The 18534-nt window shown below is 34.1% G+C and overlaps 1 protein-coding gene across 1 annotated transcript in view; it reads left to right on the top strand.

The window, feature by feature from the left end:
• The first annotated feature begins 3576 nt into the window (after positions 1–3576).
• Positions 3577–18534, top strand: part of LOC145246800 (NAD kinase-like) — a 292478-nt gene continuing 277520 nt past the window's right edge. The window contains exon 1 of the mRNA XM_080108599.1: positions 3577–4476. Within this exon, the coding sequence (XP_079964725.1) occupies positions 3992–4476 (485 nt within the window). The 5' untranslated portion in view covers positions 3577–3991. The remainder of the gene's footprint in view (positions 4477–18534) is intronic.

Here is an 18534-nt window from a genome sequence, read left to right as displayed (position 1 = left end):
CTGAGATTGTTGCTGATGGAGCGATGTTCACAGTACGGCGATGGTGGAGGGTACTGGTTGCAGATGAGGTGAGGTTCACAGTATGGCGACGGTGACGGCGGTGGGTACTGGTTGCAGATGGGGAGAGGTTAAGAGCATAGCGATTGTGGTGGGTACTGGTTGCAGATGGGGTGAGGTTCACAGTATGGCGACGGCGACGGCAGTGGGTACTGGTTGCAGATGGGGTGAGGTTCACAGTATGGTGACGGCGAGGGCAGTGGGTACTGGTTGCAGATGGGATGAGGCTCACAGTATGGCAACGCCGGTGAGTACTGGTTGCAGATGGGGTGAGGTTCACAGTATGGTGACGATGATGGCGGTGGGTACTGGGTGCAGATGGGGTGAGGTTCACAGTATGGCGACGGCGACGGCAGTGGGTACTGGTTGCAGATGGGGTGAGTTTCACAGGATGGCGACGGCGGTGGGTACTGGTTGCAGATAGGGTGAGGTTCACAGTATGGCAACGGCAGTGGGTACTGGTTGCAGATGGTGTGAGGTTCACAGTATGGCGATGGTGACGGCGGTAGGTACTGGTTGCAGATGGGGTGAGGTTCACAGTATGGCGACAGCGACGGCAGTGGGTACTGGTTGCAGATGGGGTGAGGTTCACAATATGGCGATGGCGGTGGGTAATCGTTTCTGATGGAGCGAAGTTCACAGTATAGCGACAGCGGCAGGTACTGGTTGCTGATGAAGCGAAGTTCACAGTACAGCGACAGCGTGGTTGATTTATCGACTTTGTTTACAGGATTCATCAGGTGCCAAGAGTCCATTTTGGAAGCTGTAGTTGGATAAATATTGATTTTGTATAGGTAAATTGTCTAAGTCTTGGTCCTCCCTGCCGCACGCTTCTGACACCAGTGTTATATTATGAATAAGCGTATGGTGGCGAGAAGGAACCAGACAAACAATATAGATTTAAAATTTAAATGATTGATTTCTCAATCGTTTATTTTTAAAAACAAACTTAAAGAGAGAGCAAAACAAACAAAGTGTTCGAAATTCGTAAAGATGCTGCACGCGAGAGTGAGTTTAACGTCGGAAAGGAATCCGATAGAGCCGATAATTATCTCATGCTGGTTGACTTGCTGTGATAAATAAGAGTAATAAAACGTTTGCAGTCCAAACTGTTTCAAGAATATTTAATTGTAACATTTTTACAACTAATATAAAATTATAGATATATTTCATAATATAGTGAAAAAACCAAACTTTTTGACAAATTACTTATAACGTTTTCTTTAATAATTACTCTTAAACAAATATATTTGTAAAATAATCAGAAAAAAAGCCAAATTTAAGCCGAATTTTTAAAGAGACCAAATACAATTTTTGAAAGCTAAACTACTTCAAAAAAGGCCATCTTTACAAAATTTGGCCTTAAAAAGGCCAATCTGGCAACCCTGGAATAGTACAATGAGTTTTTCTTCAATATTACCAACTAGCATGGGTGCCCGGCGTTGCCCGAGTGTTTGGAGGTGTATATTGAGCAAAAAAACACAAAAAAAGTGGTAGTAGGAAGGCAGGATTGGACCCATACCGCAAAGGAGGAAAAGAACGTGAAAAAAACGTGACGTCTTTGCTGTTACCACCACCGCCAAACTGGAAGTGACATAGGTTTTATTCAGGCTAGACAATCGAAAGATGAGGATGACTTTCAAAAATATCGGAGAAAACAGCGACATCCCTCTATAGAAATGTGCCCAGTTGAAGGTGAAGATATTAATATTTTTAGCCAATTTTTCGATATTTGTCGTATGAAAGGTCGAACTTCAAAACGATACTGATTTTGTAAATTTCTGTCGCCTCTGTCGAAAGTTTTATGCAGACATGCAGACATACATACATACATACGTTTATATTTTAGTAACTCAAATTTTTTACCCAAACCGATTAAAAAGCTTGCCCTATCTTTGAATACTCTTTTATGTAAAATTTCAGATGTTTAGACCAGAAATTGTCTGAGTAATTTGGTAGAGACTGAAGTGGTCAAATTTCTTTTAACTTTGACCCCTAGTATGACCATTTATTGTTTTGTCCAAGGAACCTATATCTAAAATTTCAAGTGTTTAGACCCAAAATTGTTGGAGGAGATTGGTAGAGTTCTCAAAGGTCAAATCGTTAAACTTTAACTCCTTAACAGTCAAATTTCCGGCCGAAAACCGATCACAAAGATTTCCCCAAATCTCAGTACCCTGCATATCAAATTTTGAGTATGTAGACTAAAAATTGAGAGAGTTATTGCATAGGGAAATGTACACACACACACACACACACACACACACACACACACACACACACACACACACACACAGACAGACAGACACGTTCACTTTTACAGATATACTAGCATGGGTGCCCGGGCTTGCCCGGTTATTTGGAGGTGTATGCTGAGCAAAAAAAAAAAAAAAAAAAAAACGGTCGATTTTTTAAAACTTTGACTGCTATTATGACTCCTTAACATTCATTGTTTTGGGCTCAAATCAAGTTATTTAGTTAGATCCATATCCAAGGAACCTATATCTAAAATTTCAAGTGTTTAAGACACAAAATTGTCGGAGGAGTTTGGTAGAGTTCTCAAAGGTCAAATCGTTGAACTTTGACCCCTTAACAGCCAAATTTCTGGCCGAAAAACGATTACATCGATTTTCCCAAATCTCAATACCTTGTATATCAAATTTCGAGTCTGTAGACTAAAAATTGAGAGAGTTATTGCATAGGGAAATGTACACAGACACACAGACAGACAGACACACAGACACGTTCACATTTATAGATAGATAGATAGATAGATAGATAGATAGATAGATAGATAGATAGATTTACTATATCGTATTTTTTAAAGTTTTATTTTTTGGTAAATGTTTAGTTTAGCGGCGGCAATTATTTGACAGACAAAAAATTATAAAAACTATTTTTTTTTTTTGTATAAAAATATTAGATCCAAAGGCTGAAATAATGTACACAGACACACAGACAGACAGACAGACACACACAGACACGTTCACATTTATAGATAGATAGATAGATAGATTTACTATATCGTTTTTTTTAAAGTTTTTTTTTGGTAAATGTTTAGTTTAGCGGCGGCAATTATTTGACAGACAAAAAAATTATAAAAACTATTTTTTATTTTTGTATAAAAACATTAGATCCAAAGGCTGAAATAAAAACAAAAAAAATTCATTTTTATTATTTTTTCATCATTCATAAACTAAATATACGACATCCGAGGCCGCCATATTGCTCTTAAAATTTGGCCTCTAATGCTTGACAGCGTGGCCTTTTAAATGGCAAAATTTGGCCTTTTTTACACTCTTTCATGAACTGTTTTTGGCCACCATATTTTTTTTTGTAATGAAAGGGGCGTAAAAGAAAGTTGTTTGAAGCAATGAAACGCAGCCGAAACTCATTTCACTGCAAAAAGCGACATTAGAAATTAAAAATCGTCTTTTCTTTGTTAACATCTCCTTAGCAACTACAGCTTGATTTAGAATTATCTCCCCTTTTTACGTAACTAAGGGAAAATTAAAAACTGCCGAAAGTGCGGCTTAGAATAAGTTACTCAACGGAAATTCTTTCAACATGTTTCAAAAAACGAAATAGTATTAAAATAGTTCTATTATATTTGTTTATCTCTTCTTTTTAGAAGTTTTGCGAATATATTTTTTTCAAATGACATTTAACGAATTAAAGGGAGAAATTATTTAATATGTAAAGTTAGCACTTAAAGTTGGTTGCGTATCCGGCGAGAAGTCCAAACCAGACGACGAAATACTTTTATATTACCACTGTACTCCCTCCCCCACAACAGATTTTAATGTTAGTTTTATTAACTAAACATGTTTTCATGTTTCTGGTAGTTTAAGAGCAGATTCCTGTTTTAATTGTTTTTCATAATCAATTTTTCCGATCTTAACATATTCTTTCTAAAACGATAAAAAGGAAAAACATGACTCATGAGGTTGGGGATAAGAAACACCTTGGACATTTCCAAAATAAAATCGAAGATAAAGGCGATGGATTAATGGTGTTAGATTCGCGATCACATAAGGATTCGAGTAATTCAATGGACATTGGAAAGGACAATATGGCTGACCAAACGGAAGAACTGGCATTCTCGCCTCTATCTCCAAGTTCATCGTTTTCTTCTGCTTCGATGGTTGAGTCGTCGAAAATATCTTTCTCACCCGGCGACGATCACGACGACTGTTCCGATTCTTCGCGGCATGGAGATGTCGTAACAGGCAAAAACACCAGTCATCACCATCTTCTCTACCATTCTTCTTACAAGAATTCTTCAGCTCCGAATCCTCCCGCATTGTCCCAACAAGATGAGACGCCTTCTGCTTCTTCATCTTCTTCAAACATGGAAATAAGTAAAATGGACAACGCAACATCTGACAATATACGTTATGCCATCCGTCAACGAAAAAGGTAATTATTATTCAACAACGTTTTTTTTCTTTCATTTTATAATCATCATAATGTACCTTTTATAATCATCATAATGTACCTTTTATAATCATCATAATGTACCTTTTGTCCCCATCGAAATGATTGGTTTGACTAGTTTCGCCTTTGTCGAAACACTTATATATATACTTCTGCAGTTTACGGATCGTGCTGAAATAATGTAGTAACATTCTGTAATTTAACAATGTAATAAACGAACAATACCGTAAAAATTTAACTTGAAAATCCTATCAAAAAATAAAAAAAATAAAAAATAGCACAGCCCGGAAATTACAAAAGTACCCACTTTATTTTAACAGGTGTTTTCATTTGTTTTTCTTGCAATGAATTAAAAGAAAAAAGGTGTTTTTAGAAATAAATCTGTCTCTATGGCTGCTAACAGTTTCTCGGTAAAAGTCTATATGGAGCATTCATTGGAGCAACCAACTTTGATTCGGTAAAACTGAGCGCAGTCAAAGAATATCGTAATTATAAATTCGGTAACACTCCCTGAGTGTTACTGAATTTATAATTACGATATTCTTGAATACCATTCTAGCAAATATTCTAGAAATTTATATTTATGTTATTCAACGAATGACTCATTCGTATTGCCAACCGGATCTTCGGTTTAGTTGTTCGCTTTTCAGTTCTGGAAAAACGATTTTAAGTTTGGTAAAAGTCGATTTTGTTCGGTTCGAATTCTGTAGAAGCACTCTTATAGATCCATCATCTTGATTTCATAAACATAGGTACTTGTGCAGAGTACGGATCACGTCCCGCCGTAGAGGCCGACGCGCATCATGAGTGCTAATCCTACTAGCGAAATACGCATCGACTCCGATGTTGAACGTTGTTTGATTGAGGGAGACATCATTATTTTTACAAGGAAAGAATTTTTGCGTGTGTGATCTAGCTTCTTTTTTTTTTTTAAATTTTGGATTGAAATTTTTGTTATGATTTTATCTGTTTTTTGTTTGTTTTTTGGGATGGATATTTTTTTTTTATTTTGCCAGAGTTTATGTAATTATTAACCGGATAATTGGGGGGGGGGTTGTATTACTGTACACATAGATTCGAAAAAGTTGTCAAAAAACAAATACATAACAAATAAATGTTATCAAAGGCAAGATAAGTTACTTTTCTACCAAACTGGATATATTTTTCGTGTTTTTATTTAATGTAACATGTATATTCAGCTTGAAAACCATACATTGTTTACCGATGTATTGGAAAATTCAAGATGGCGTCTGACTCTCTCTTTAACACAGTAAGTTTGGGAAAAGGTGTTATAAATTAAAAACTGGATAAAATACTGTTAAAAACTCGCTCAATATATGTTACCGTGACATAGGTTGACATATATTCGGCGGGTTTTTAATAGTATTTTGTCTAGTTTTTTTTTTATTTATAACACCTTTTCCCAAACTTACTGTGTTAAAGAGACAGTGAGGCGCCATCTTGAATTTTCCAATACATCGGTACACACTGTATGTTTTTCGAGCTGAATAAACATGTTACATTAAATAAAAACACAAAAATATATCCAATTAGGTAGAAAAGTAACTTATCTTGCCTTTGATAACATTTATTTGTTATATATTTGTTTTTTAACAACTTTTTCGAATCTATGTGTACAGTAATACAAACCCTTTGGTGAATGGTGCTTATGCTGTTATTTATTTAATTTTTTTTTAATCGTTTAAGTGCCTCCCCCAATGTTAAAAAAATACCCGTTCTTATTAAATTGTTAGGTAAAAGTACCCGCGCTATTTTTAAATAGTATTTAAGTTAAATTACAGTTTTACGATATCTGTTTTTATTAACAGGTATCGCAAAACTTTAAACTTTGAAGTACTATTTAAAAATAGCGCGGATATGCACTATCACCAAATAACATTTCGGAAGATGCCGGAAGATTCGTAATTTTTTTTTTTTTTTTTCAAACACTCTGGTTAAACATTAAACAAACAAATATAAAAAACATTCGTTGTATTCTAATGTCAACAAAAAAACAGGTAAATTTTTCCTTTTAAGGTTCGTCTCATGCTTAATGAAAATATATTTTTCTTGTAGATTTTGTTGTGCTAAAAACGAATCTGCTAACCGTTTGCGTTTCACTGAAACGGCGTTTCAGTCGTAGAAATAGTTTTCATGATATGAAGAAATCACTTTTCTACATAAATTTAACTTAAAATGAGAACCCACTTTCTGGACATTTGTTTAGGGGGCAATGTTTTGTTTGCTAAAAGTTCTTTTTTCTGCTTTCATCTTTCAATAAAGACACGAGGACATTGAAGAACCAAAATAAAGCAAAATCTGTATATAGATATGTGTAATTCCTTATGTTATCAGTGGTGACCATTTATATATGCATAAGTGCACATATTCTTGCTGCAAACAAGTAGTTTTCTGGATATTAAGCAATGTAAGTGCGCGCATATTTTTTGACGCGTCAATATCCAGAAAACTACTTGTTTGTTGCAAATTTAAATGCGATATTCGTTTTCAGTATACTGCAAAACCTATGAAAGTCATCATGTTAAAGATGATTGTTAAGGTAAAAATTTGCTACTTATGCATTTTTGTTACTGTGCTGAAATGTTATTTAGAAAGCCGTTCTTAACATGGAGAAGGGAGGGTGTTTTGTAATTATTCTGTACCTTCACCTAACAATTAAAAAAAAAAAATCGTAAAACTTGAATTCAGCTTGAAAATACTATTTAAAAAATAGCACGCTAACAAAAATGCATAAGGACCAAAAATTTACCAAAACCGCTTTCAAGCAGCCAAAAAAAAAAAAAAAAATTATCACTAGTTGGCCAGATAGTGGGTGCTCATTTTACTTTAAATTTGTAGTCTTATGCGTCAATTATTTTTTTTAAATGAAGTAATCTACTTTTTTTTTTTTTTTTTTTTTTTTTTGTTTACTGGGATAAAGTAGCATTTATTAACATGTTTAAGAAAAACTAATTAAAATTATTTCAATGTCAAGGTTTTTGCAATAAGTGTTCGTTAGACTTTGTTAATGAGTGACTCGTAAAAAAGGCAATGGGTTCATGATTATAAATTTTCATGTTGAAAGGGAACACGTGGTTCTTTTCTAGAGGGAAAATAAAACAATTACTTTTTTAACTGACGTGTGTGTGTGCTCGCTCACATTGAATACGTATGCAAACAGCAGTTCGAAATAACTTGTTGAAAAGAATTAATTCTCGTTTGATATGGTACTTTTCATGATGAGAAATTAGGTGTATGACACGCGCAAAATCATGTTGGTGATGTTACGTCCCCCCAAGTCGATGTTGTTATTCGTAGAACTGCATCCAAGACTGGTTTGATTTACGCATACAAAAGCTTATATAGGTGAGTTCTAGAACATTCCGAACTATTCATTGTATTACTGCACATGATGCGTAACTTAGTTCCTTTATTGCATGTGTGTGGATGGGTAAATGACGACGTGTGTGTATTACATGATTGGAAAAGAAAGATCATTTTTTTTTTTTTTTTTTTTTTTTTTAGTTAAGAACCCAAAGCATAGTGTCATCTATCCATAAAGGCGGGGCTTTAACCAATAAAAGCATAGTCGAATTCGATGACACTATGACATTTTCCATTTTGTTTTGCGGGAGTGTTCTGATCCGTCGCTATCGTTCGGTAATTTCTTGATCGCGATCCGTATACTACAGAAGTTATGATACGTTGAATTCCGATGTTGTTATTCAATAACGGTTAATAAAGTGAGCAGTCTCATTGTGTTCAAGTAGTCCTCAATTTCTAGATTTACGTGCGGATTTGCAAAGAAATTGCGCGCAGGCTAAAATATGCGATATTTAGCAGAGTGTTTGTCAGATTCTGAACTCTCGAGGGTCATCAGATATAGGTTATGTGACTTTTTTGTGACATTTTTTAGCTCTCGCGTTAATTTTTTTTAAAACTGGAGTAATACACGTTTTTCTCTTTTTATTTTATGAAACTCATGAGATATTTTATGAGAACTGCATGGGGAGCGCCGAGGTTGCATGGTGAATTTATATAAAATGAACAATGGTTATGATCATGTTAAAGAAACATTAATTTGAATGCTGGAATGTTAAAGTTTTTGCACATGGAGTATTCATTGGAAAGAATATGCGACAAAAAAGGCAATATGTTCATGGTTGCAGATATGTTCATGTTGAGAGGAAACACATTATTTACTTGTTTAAGTGACGTGTGTGTGTGTATGTGTGTGCGCGCACGTTGAATACGTATGCGAACAGCAGTTCGAAATAACTTGTTGAAAAGAATTCTTGTTTGATATGGTACTTTCCATGTGAAGAATTTAGGTGTATAATGTGCGCAAAATCATGTTGGTGATTTTACGTTCCACAAGATGACGTTGAGCAGTGATGTTGTTATTCGTAGAACTGCATCCTAAACTGGTTTGATTTACATGCACAAAAGCTTATATAGGTGAGTTCTAGAACATTCCGGACTATTCGTTGTATTACTGCACATGATGCGTAACATAGTTCCTTTATTGCATGTGTGCAGATGGGCAAATTACGATGTTGTGTTTGTATGCGTTCTTCAAAAGTGTTGAAAATGGATTGCTATGAAATGTATCTGCTGAAAATTTATTCCGGTTGGATATAACGGATGGTGAGAATTTATATAAAAAAAGTTGTTCACACTTTTTTAAAAAAGTAACTTTTTCACATCATGAAAAGTATTTCTTTGTGATGGAAAGATATACGACAGTGTGTTGTATGTGCCCTTAGGATTTCATAGAGCATGTGAATATCTTTTGCTGTGAGACGGGCCTTAAAGGAAAAGAATACTAAAAACAGTATTTTTGTTACAAAGAAAATACGGTGAAAAAACAATACACAAAAAGAGAAAGTTGCAACTACATTTAAAAAAAAAAAAAAAAAAAAAAAAAAAATGGCGGACCTATATGAGGACCCCCCCCTAATATTTAAAGTATGTTTTTAGTATGTAGTATAGTTTTTGAGGTTGGGAGTGTTTATTCTGAAAGCTGTTCTTAACATGGGGAGGTTAGTGGTGTTTATACTATGCTGAGTAAGGTCGTAAAAAAATACCGGTCAAAATTGTGGGGGAGGGAGGTGATTCTCGTCCAGCCCCCCCCCCCCCCCCCAAAAAAAAAATTTATAAGTTTTTGGCACTTCTGCAGATCAGGAACATGAGAGGAATGTGGGTATTTTAGTTTCAAGAATGGCCGATAGAGGTCGTTTATCAGCCAAAGAACAGAGGTGTAATCTTGTACTTTGTGAAAAAACATTAATTTCAATTTTTTTACTAACAACATTAAACTTTTTTTTTTTTTTTTTTATTCCATGATTTTTTTTAATTTGGTTACTTTTTAATAAAACATTTTTGAATCACAGTTAATCCTACTTCGCAGAGTTTATATGCTGGCAGAAATTTCAGAACAATCCCTTGGAAGGGGTTTTTGAACAAATAAGGCAACTCTATTCCTTGTAACTGTGCAGATATAATAAATAACACTATATTACAAAAAGGTTTCAATGAAAATCACTCCTTAAAAAAATGAAAAAAAAAAAATACTGTTAATCTATTTTTGGTACCGTGCTATTTTTAAATAGTTTTTTCAGATTAAATTCAAGTTTCACAATATCTTTTTATGAAATTGTTAGGTAGAAGCACAGAATAGTCACAAAACACCCTCCTCTCTCCATGTTAAAAATGGCTTTAGCAATAATAACGCGGTTCCAAAAATATGTAAGTACCACAATATTATTAAAAAATTGAAATTAAATTTTGATACATTTATATACTTTAAAAATTAAATTTTGATACATATACAATCTCACTGTACAAAAAAACAAATTATTCTGAAACAATATATTAATGTTTCATGTTTTTAACATTTATTCTTTATTTTCAGTTATGAATCATTCATTGTAAAGAAATATTAAAACATTAAAATTATATTCCAATACATTTTTATATTTTAAAATTATATTTTCATACATTTTTGCATAATTGGGGAAGCTTGTTTATATTTGAGATTCACAAAACGGCCGATAGACGTCATTTCTCAAGAACAGGAGTTGATAACTTGTCTCTATTGCTGACATGTTGCTGATCGGCAGAAGTGCCTAAATTTGTGAAAAAAAAAGTTGTCTCCGTTTTTTAATAAAAAAAAACAAAGAATAAGTCCAAATTGAAGCAAGATGCAAAAAAAAACAAAAAACAAAAAAACTATTAAAGCGTATTTCGTTTCATGTTTCCAGGGGTCATATTTTGTTGCATATTTCAGGGTGCTTGACATTTTAGCAGCTATGTTGTCTATTTCAAAATAGGACCTACAATTGTCAAGATAGTGGAAGAAAAGAAAAAAACTAAACACTGGCAGATTTCAAGAATAAATGTTGGTGTAAAGAAAATACAGTGCAACAATTGAGAGCAAACAATTTTTAAGTTTTTTTATTTTTTTTATTATTATTTGAACCACACTGGAATAATGTTAATATTTAGAAAGCCATGGGAGTGGTGACTTTAACTATTCTGTACTTTATATATAAACCATAAATTTGAATTTAACTTAGAAAATTTAAAAAAAAAAAAAAATGGTCTGTAATTGCACAACCACTTTTTTTTTTGTCTACATCTTTTTAGTCGGTTAGAGATGTTGACAATTAAAAAAAAATTTCATCAATATATTTTTAACAAACTTGACAATTGTCGTCTGCTGCTATTTTATTGGCTCAACGTTTCAGCATTTTCAAATGGTTTACAAGGTGCCTTAAATAAGTTTACAGACTTTTTTTCGTATGGACACTTTTATTGATAGTACACACATGAAACTAGTCTCCTTCAAAGTAATCTCCTCTGGCTGCAAGGCAGTTGTTGTATCGTTCTAACAAGTTCTGGAAGGCCTTATGGAAGTCCTCTTGTGTGAGTGTGTCAATGACCCTCATCACAGCCTCTTTCATCTCTTCACTTGTTTCATAATGACAGCCTCTTTCATCTCTTCACTTGTTTCATAATGACAGCCTCTTTCATCTCTTCACTTGTTTCATAATGACAGCCTCTTTCATCTCTTCACTTGTTTCATAATGACAGCCTCTTTCATCTCTTCACTTGTTTCATAATGACAGCCTCTTTCATCTCTTCACTTGTTTCATAATGACAGCCTCTTTCATCTCTTCACTTGTTTCATAATGACAGCCGCTTTCATCTCTCCACTTGTTTCATAATGACAGCCTCTTTCATCTCTCCACTTGTTTCATAATGACAGCCTCTTTCATCTCTTCACTTGTTTCATAATGACAGCCTCTTTCATCTCTTCACTTGTTTCATAATGACAGCCTCTTTCATCTCTTCACTTGTTTCATAATGACAGCCTCTTTCATCTCTTCACTTGTTTCATAATGACAGCCGCTTTCATCTCTTCACTTGTTTCATAATGACAGCCTCTTTCATCTCTTCACTTGTTTCATAATGACAGCCTCTTTCATCTCTTCACTTGTTTCATAATGACAGCCTCTTTCATCTCTTCACTTGTTTCATAATGACAGCCTCTTTCATCTCTTCACTTGTTTCATAATGACAGCCTCTTTCATCTCTTCACTTGTTTCATAATGACAGCCGCTTTCATCTCTTCACTTGTTTCATAATGACAGCCTCTTTCATCTCTTCACTTGTTTCATAATGACAGCCTCTTTCATCTCTTCACTTGTTTCATAATGACAGCCTCTTTCATCTCTTCACTTGTTTCATAATGACAGCCGCTTTCATCTCTTCACTTGTTTCATAATGACAGCCTCTTTCATCTCTTCACTTGTTTCATAATGACAGCCTCTTTCATCTCTTCACTTGTTTCATAATGACAGCCGCTTTCATCTCTTCACTTGTTTCATAATGACAGCCTCTTTCATCTCTTCACTTGTTTCATAATGACAGCCTCTTTCATCTCTTCACTTGTTTCATAATGACAGCCTCTTTCATCTCTTCACTTGTTTCATAATGACAGCCGCTTTCATCTCTTCACTTGTTTCATAATGACAGCCTCTTTCATCTCTTCACTTGTTTCATAATGACAGCCTCTTTCATCTCTTCACTTGTTTCATAATGACAGCCGCTTTCATCTCTTCACTTGTTTCATAATGACAGCCTCTTTCATCTCTTCACTTGTTTCATAATGACAGCCTCTTTCATCTCTTCACTTGTTTCATAATGACAGCCTCTTTCATCTCTTCACTTGTTTCATAATGACAGCCTCTTTCATCTCTTCACTTGTTTCATAATGACAGCCTCTTTCATCTCTTCACTTGTTTCATAATGACAGCCGCTTTCATCTCTTCACTTGTTTCATAATGACAGCCTCTTTCATCTCTTCACTTGTTTCATAATGACAGCCTCTTTCATCTCTTCACTTGTTTCATAATGACAGCCTCTTTCATCTCTTCACTTGTTTCATAATGACAGCCGCTTTCATCTCTTCACTTGTTTCATAATGACAGCCTCTTTCATCTCTTCACTTGTTTCATAATGACAGCCTCTAAGGTTTTCCTTGAGCTTGGAGAATAACAAAAAAATCACAGGAAGCAAGTTCTGGACTGTGGGATCTGAATTGATCAGTTCGACCATTTCCCTGCTGTTATGATGTTTTTCTTTCTGATCTTCTCTGAGTACTCTTGGAACAAACTTTGTGCAAATCTTCCGCATCTTCAGTTCCTTGTTAATAATTGTGTGTACAGTTTCCACACTGGCATCAAACGGTACATTTATTGTCTCTATAAACACACGGCGATCGTTATCCTTGAAATTCTTTATTTGGCCAATCAACTCTGATGTTCTGACTTCTTTACTCCTCCTGCACCTCTCATCATCCCTCACAGACCCTCTGCCTTCCTTGAATGTCTTATGTCACTCAAAAACTGATGCTCAGTTCATTCAGGATGGTCTAAAAGCAGTCTGAAGTATTCCATACGTTTCTGTGGTATTTTTTTCCCAAGTTTAAAACAGAATTTTATTGCACATTGTTCTTCTAAATTGTCCTCCTGTCTAGATTGCATTTTTGAAATTCACTAGCTGTGACAATCAGGCTTTAGTAAGATGTATTCCTATTCCTGCTGTAGCTGTTCATTTTAACCTGAAATCATAAAAATTATTCATTTAATAAGATGTATAGCAATTGAATACTGAATTTTCAAGAATCTGACAATTTTAAGTGCGTGTGCAAAAAAGTCTGAAAACTTATTGAAGGCAGCTCATATGTAACCTGCCAGAATATATCGGTGAAATGTCGGTTTTAGCACGATCCATATTCTTCATACGTACCAAAAAGTAATATTTAAAGTTTTAGAAATTTGATCTATACATGTGCATTCCCAAATCGATTTCGCCCACTTCCCGGTAAATGACTTCTATCTTAGAAGAAACAAGCTCACCGTGTGAAATGAAAAGATTTACAAGACAAAAATTTTTCACGTGACTGAATTAAATTGAAAGGGTACTTCTATAGAATTTGAATCGATATGTTTTCCCCTAAGTTAAATTTTAGCTTTTTAGATGCTGTCGATTTCAACAGTTTTTGTGGAAGAGGTCTGTACTATATACAACCTTAATTTTCTACCCAATCGTGTGACTAGTGCAGGAGATCACTCATCTGCCTCTTTATTTAAAACATGCACAGTTTGCCTGTGTGCAGTTTGGGCAAATCTGTTGTATGTTGATCATGGTACATCCTTGATTTGCTTGCCACTAATATAATTGTGTCATTATCTTCTCCTTGTTGGAGTTTTGGTTTCGTGCATTTAGTTGAGATGTTTCTAGCTAGCTTCCTTTGCTAAAGAAGTTCACTTGGTGATGGAATAGTATGATATAGAGGAGTTATCTGCAGGTATAACAATACCATGTCCACGTCACAACCACTTGACCAGCCTTCTTGAATGCAGATTTCACTGGATGTTCTGCTAACCTATTTGACTGCGGAAACTTGAGTGATGATGTGTGATGTTCAAAGTCCCATTTTGTGAAGTACTTGAAATGGACTGAGCTGAAGTGTAGACCATTGTCATTTATCACATTATCTGGAATCTCTTGTTTTCCAACTCTTTGTCAGTTTGATCACTTCCTGACAGTTGAGACCATCACTATGAAATAGGTCAGTAGCCACTATCTGCCATGACCTCGCTGGAATCTCCTGCAGCATCTGGGGTTCTGCACTCTGTGCTTTTTGGTTCTGTTGACATAGAGTGCATTGTTTTGCTATGTTGTCTGTTTTTATAAATGTTGAGTCAAAAGACACAACTTTTTGCTCAGAGCTTACATTTCTCCATCCATTATGTATATTTTGTAATATCTCTTGTTGCAATGATTTGGGTATTGTTATTCAGTTTGATTTTAATAAAATTCAATTTTCAATGGATAGTTCATCTGGATATGCCAATATGGTTTCATATTTTTATTCACTTCCCTGAATGTGTCAGGTTTAACTCTTAGAATAATGTCCTTCAGCTTGTATAGTGGGGATCCTCATTTATTGCTTAGTGTAACTGAGTTTTTTTTTTGAAAATTGAACAAAATCTACTCTCAGGTCCAAGTCGATGGGTTTAGTTTTCTTATTGGATAGCTTTGAGAATCCATTCATTAATGCCATGTTTTTTCCAGGATGATAAACAATTGTCATATCCTTGCAAATTTAACAGCATTTGAGGCAATGTAGAGCTGCAATTAGTTTTAAAAAAAAATTTTTTTAAGTTGATGTTTCTATCTGATGGTCACTTTGTTTGTGGAGAGTGTCAAAAGAAATGTGTTCAAATTTTTCAAATATCTCTTCATTGTCCCTCTAACACGCATTTACACAGTACACACGGTTGTTGTGCTTTTTGTTGCCTGATTCCTTTGTACTTCTTAGCATTCTGGTTTACTATTCGTTTCTTTCCATGTTTTGGGTATTTGCAGGTGTCTTGCTGCTTTCATTTTTGTTGGTGCAGACTTGACCCAATGATTTTTATTTCTTCCACAAGCTGAACAGATGCTACTCCATGCTGGACATCTTCTATTCTAATGCGAATTTCCGTATCATTTGTATTTAACTTATTTATTATTTCCCTTTATCTAATTCACATGCTCTATAGAAGCATTGTGATCTGCCACAGTTCATAGCTTCATGCAGTGTCAAATCTTCACTCTTTGCTAAAAGCTTTTTCATAAGTTTTGGATGCTTTGTTCCAGATATGACTTTCTCTATAAGTTGTTCCTCCTGGGCATCTTGAAATTTGCATTTCATTGCCTGTAATCTTCATCTGATTTCCTTTGTTTGTATTGGCACAGATAAAAACAAGCAATTATAGTTGTAATCTTTTCGCTAAATAATTTCTGGGTCAGTTATGTTGACTCCATTTTAAAATGCTCACGAATGTTGTACCTTTTAACGACTTCTTCTCCCAACAGTAATAGAATGTGGTCAACATGTTTCTCTATGGGGATATTTTTTACCTAAAAATAAAGGTTACAAAGCTGCTTAAAAAACCTGAATGCTTCTGTTAGGTTTGCGGATGTTCAACACATAGTCGGTTTGTTTGTAGCCATTGTTATAATATTTAATTGTCAAATGACAATAAATTCAGTTTTTCCTATCTGTTTTTTATAGAATATGAAATAAAAACTTGCATATTTCTTTTCTATAGAAGATTATCCGTATGTGGTATACTTGCATGGCTTCATTTATTTTTCTTGTTTTCTTGTCTTCATTTCTTTTTCATTATTATATATATATATATATATATATATATATATATATATATATATTTCTTGGATTCTGCATTTTTGGATTTTATCATCATTGGATACTTTACCCTTCACCAGACTATCCATTCACATGAAATCACTTTTTTCTTCACCTTATTCCCTCTGCTTCACTTTTTGTTATCAAGTAAGATCTATGACTTACTTGTAGTTTCATCAAATACTTTTGCAAGCAAAATCCGATCCCGCATTTTGCTAAATCCTACTCTCTGATGAGAAGGAAAGTATTTCTTCGAAACTCTGTGGATTAAGGACTATCCACTTATTTAGTGTTTTCTAATTAAATATATTTTTAACTCTTTTTTAAAGTGTTTTTTAACATGTTTTATTAACTACTTGCTCTTTCATATATATATATATATATATATATATATATATATATATATATATATATATAAATGTGTGTGTGTATGTATTCACATGTAATATTTCATAGACTTTTAAAATGAAATATTTGTTCTTTCTTCCGAAAGACCACCGAATGCATGCTACAGTGAAAATGGTCATTATTGCGACCTCTCTTTTTCATTTCTATATCGCATCATAGGCAAGGTTTTTTTTTTTTTTGGAACTTCTTTTTTTGAAGAGTTATCTTAGGGGTGGTTATGATAACATACTATCACAAGTAGGTAGAAGAGTAACTTTAACATTTTTCTGTTATATATTTGTTTCTTGGCGACCTTTTCATTCTATTGTTCATTGTAATACATACATTGTAATACATACCCAAACTTTTTAAAAATAATTTTTGTGGTGATGAAATAGCATGCATTGATCCATCTGCTCTGTAGAGTGATCCTGCCTCTCTTTCAATTTTTTCTGCACCCCTCCTCCCATTCCTAGATTATCAATGGGTGGCCTTGTACTTTGTATCAGTTTTCAGTTGACCATTTCTGAGTCATGAACCTCAACTTGCATGTCATAATACAATGAATGTATTTGAGCAGTACCTAATTTCTGGGCTCAGAAAATTTAGGTCATGTGATATTATTTTAGATTGAGTAAACTCAAAAAGGACAATCCCGTAAGGATTTCACTTTTATTTTGATACAACCATTACTACGATGAGGATCTGTTATTTTCATCACAATTGAAAATATCTTCAAATTTTCACCATTAGGAAATTTGTTTCTTTCCTTTAACTCTTTTTAAGAAGAATCACTTAAGAATTTTACCTTTATTTTTATACAATCATAACAACAATGAGGATAACCATTATTTTTGTCAAAATTAGAAATATCTTAAAATTTTAATCAGCTATGAGTAACTAGTTCCATGGCCTTGTATAGTATGGTAAAGGCAATGACTAAGTGAGTAAACCCTGACAAAAAATCCAGTTTGGAGTCCCAATAGACAGATGGTGAAGCACTGCAATACTTTTCTGGCAACTCCTGGCTCTCACCGTATTGGCTTGTCTTTCTGTCAGACTTTGTCTGCAGTGCTGAGAGGCGGACCCTGGTAACTGGGCAAACCTAGGTTTCCTTGTCACCCGCTGAGGCCTGCATCTGGAGAGGCAACTCCAGCTTCGACTTTATAGCCACAGCAGATGCTGCACTAGACAAAAGGTTGCCATCACAAACTACAAAAATGTCAACTTGTCTGCAATTACTACGCACTTTTATCCGTACATTTAAAACAGAAAAAAAACAACAATTAAATTCAAATTATAAAATCTAAACAAAATAAATATCTTTTTAAAGCAAACAATATAAAAAATCTTTAATTAAATGTAACTTTATTTGATTTTGATGCGTATTAAAATAATCCCTTTTAATTTGCTGAAAAATCTTTTTTTTGTGTAGAAGTATGTATAATTTTGTTTTTTGATGAGTTTTTTTCCAAACAGAGAAGAAGCACGTCTTTCATTAAATTAACCACACCAATAAATTTAGAAACAAAACAATATCTTACGTTGCCATATAGGTGTCCTATGTCAAAACAGACATCATGGTCACCGGTGTGTCATGTGTCATGTGTTTATTTAAAATACAAACTGCATGAAACTGGAACAAAATAAATGTATGTGGGTCACTGTCAAGATGACTGCAAGACGTCTTAATAGTTTTTGCCTCTTGCTTCAATGTTGACATTTTTTTAAAATGATTTAATTATTATTCGTCACAACTGCATTTTCTAATATTTTCATTGTTTTTTTGTTAGATTTATTCAAAGAAAGCAAGACGCAAAAATATTGATTTATTTTTATCAACATTCAACGTCTATGCATCAAGTTGTAGCACAGTTTTCTTTATT

Source organism: Euprymna scolopes, chromosome 24 (genome assembly GCF_053919585.1).
Source record: "Euprymna scolopes isolate OS-2025 chromosome 24, ASM5391958v1, whole genome shotgun sequence".
In the NCBI taxonomy this organism is placed as follows: domain Eukaryota; kingdom Metazoa; phylum Mollusca; class Cephalopoda; order Sepiida; family Sepiolidae; genus Euprymna; species Euprymna scolopes.
Note: the sequence above shows the minus strand (reverse complement) of the source record. Positions and strands in the feature narration are given on the sequence as shown.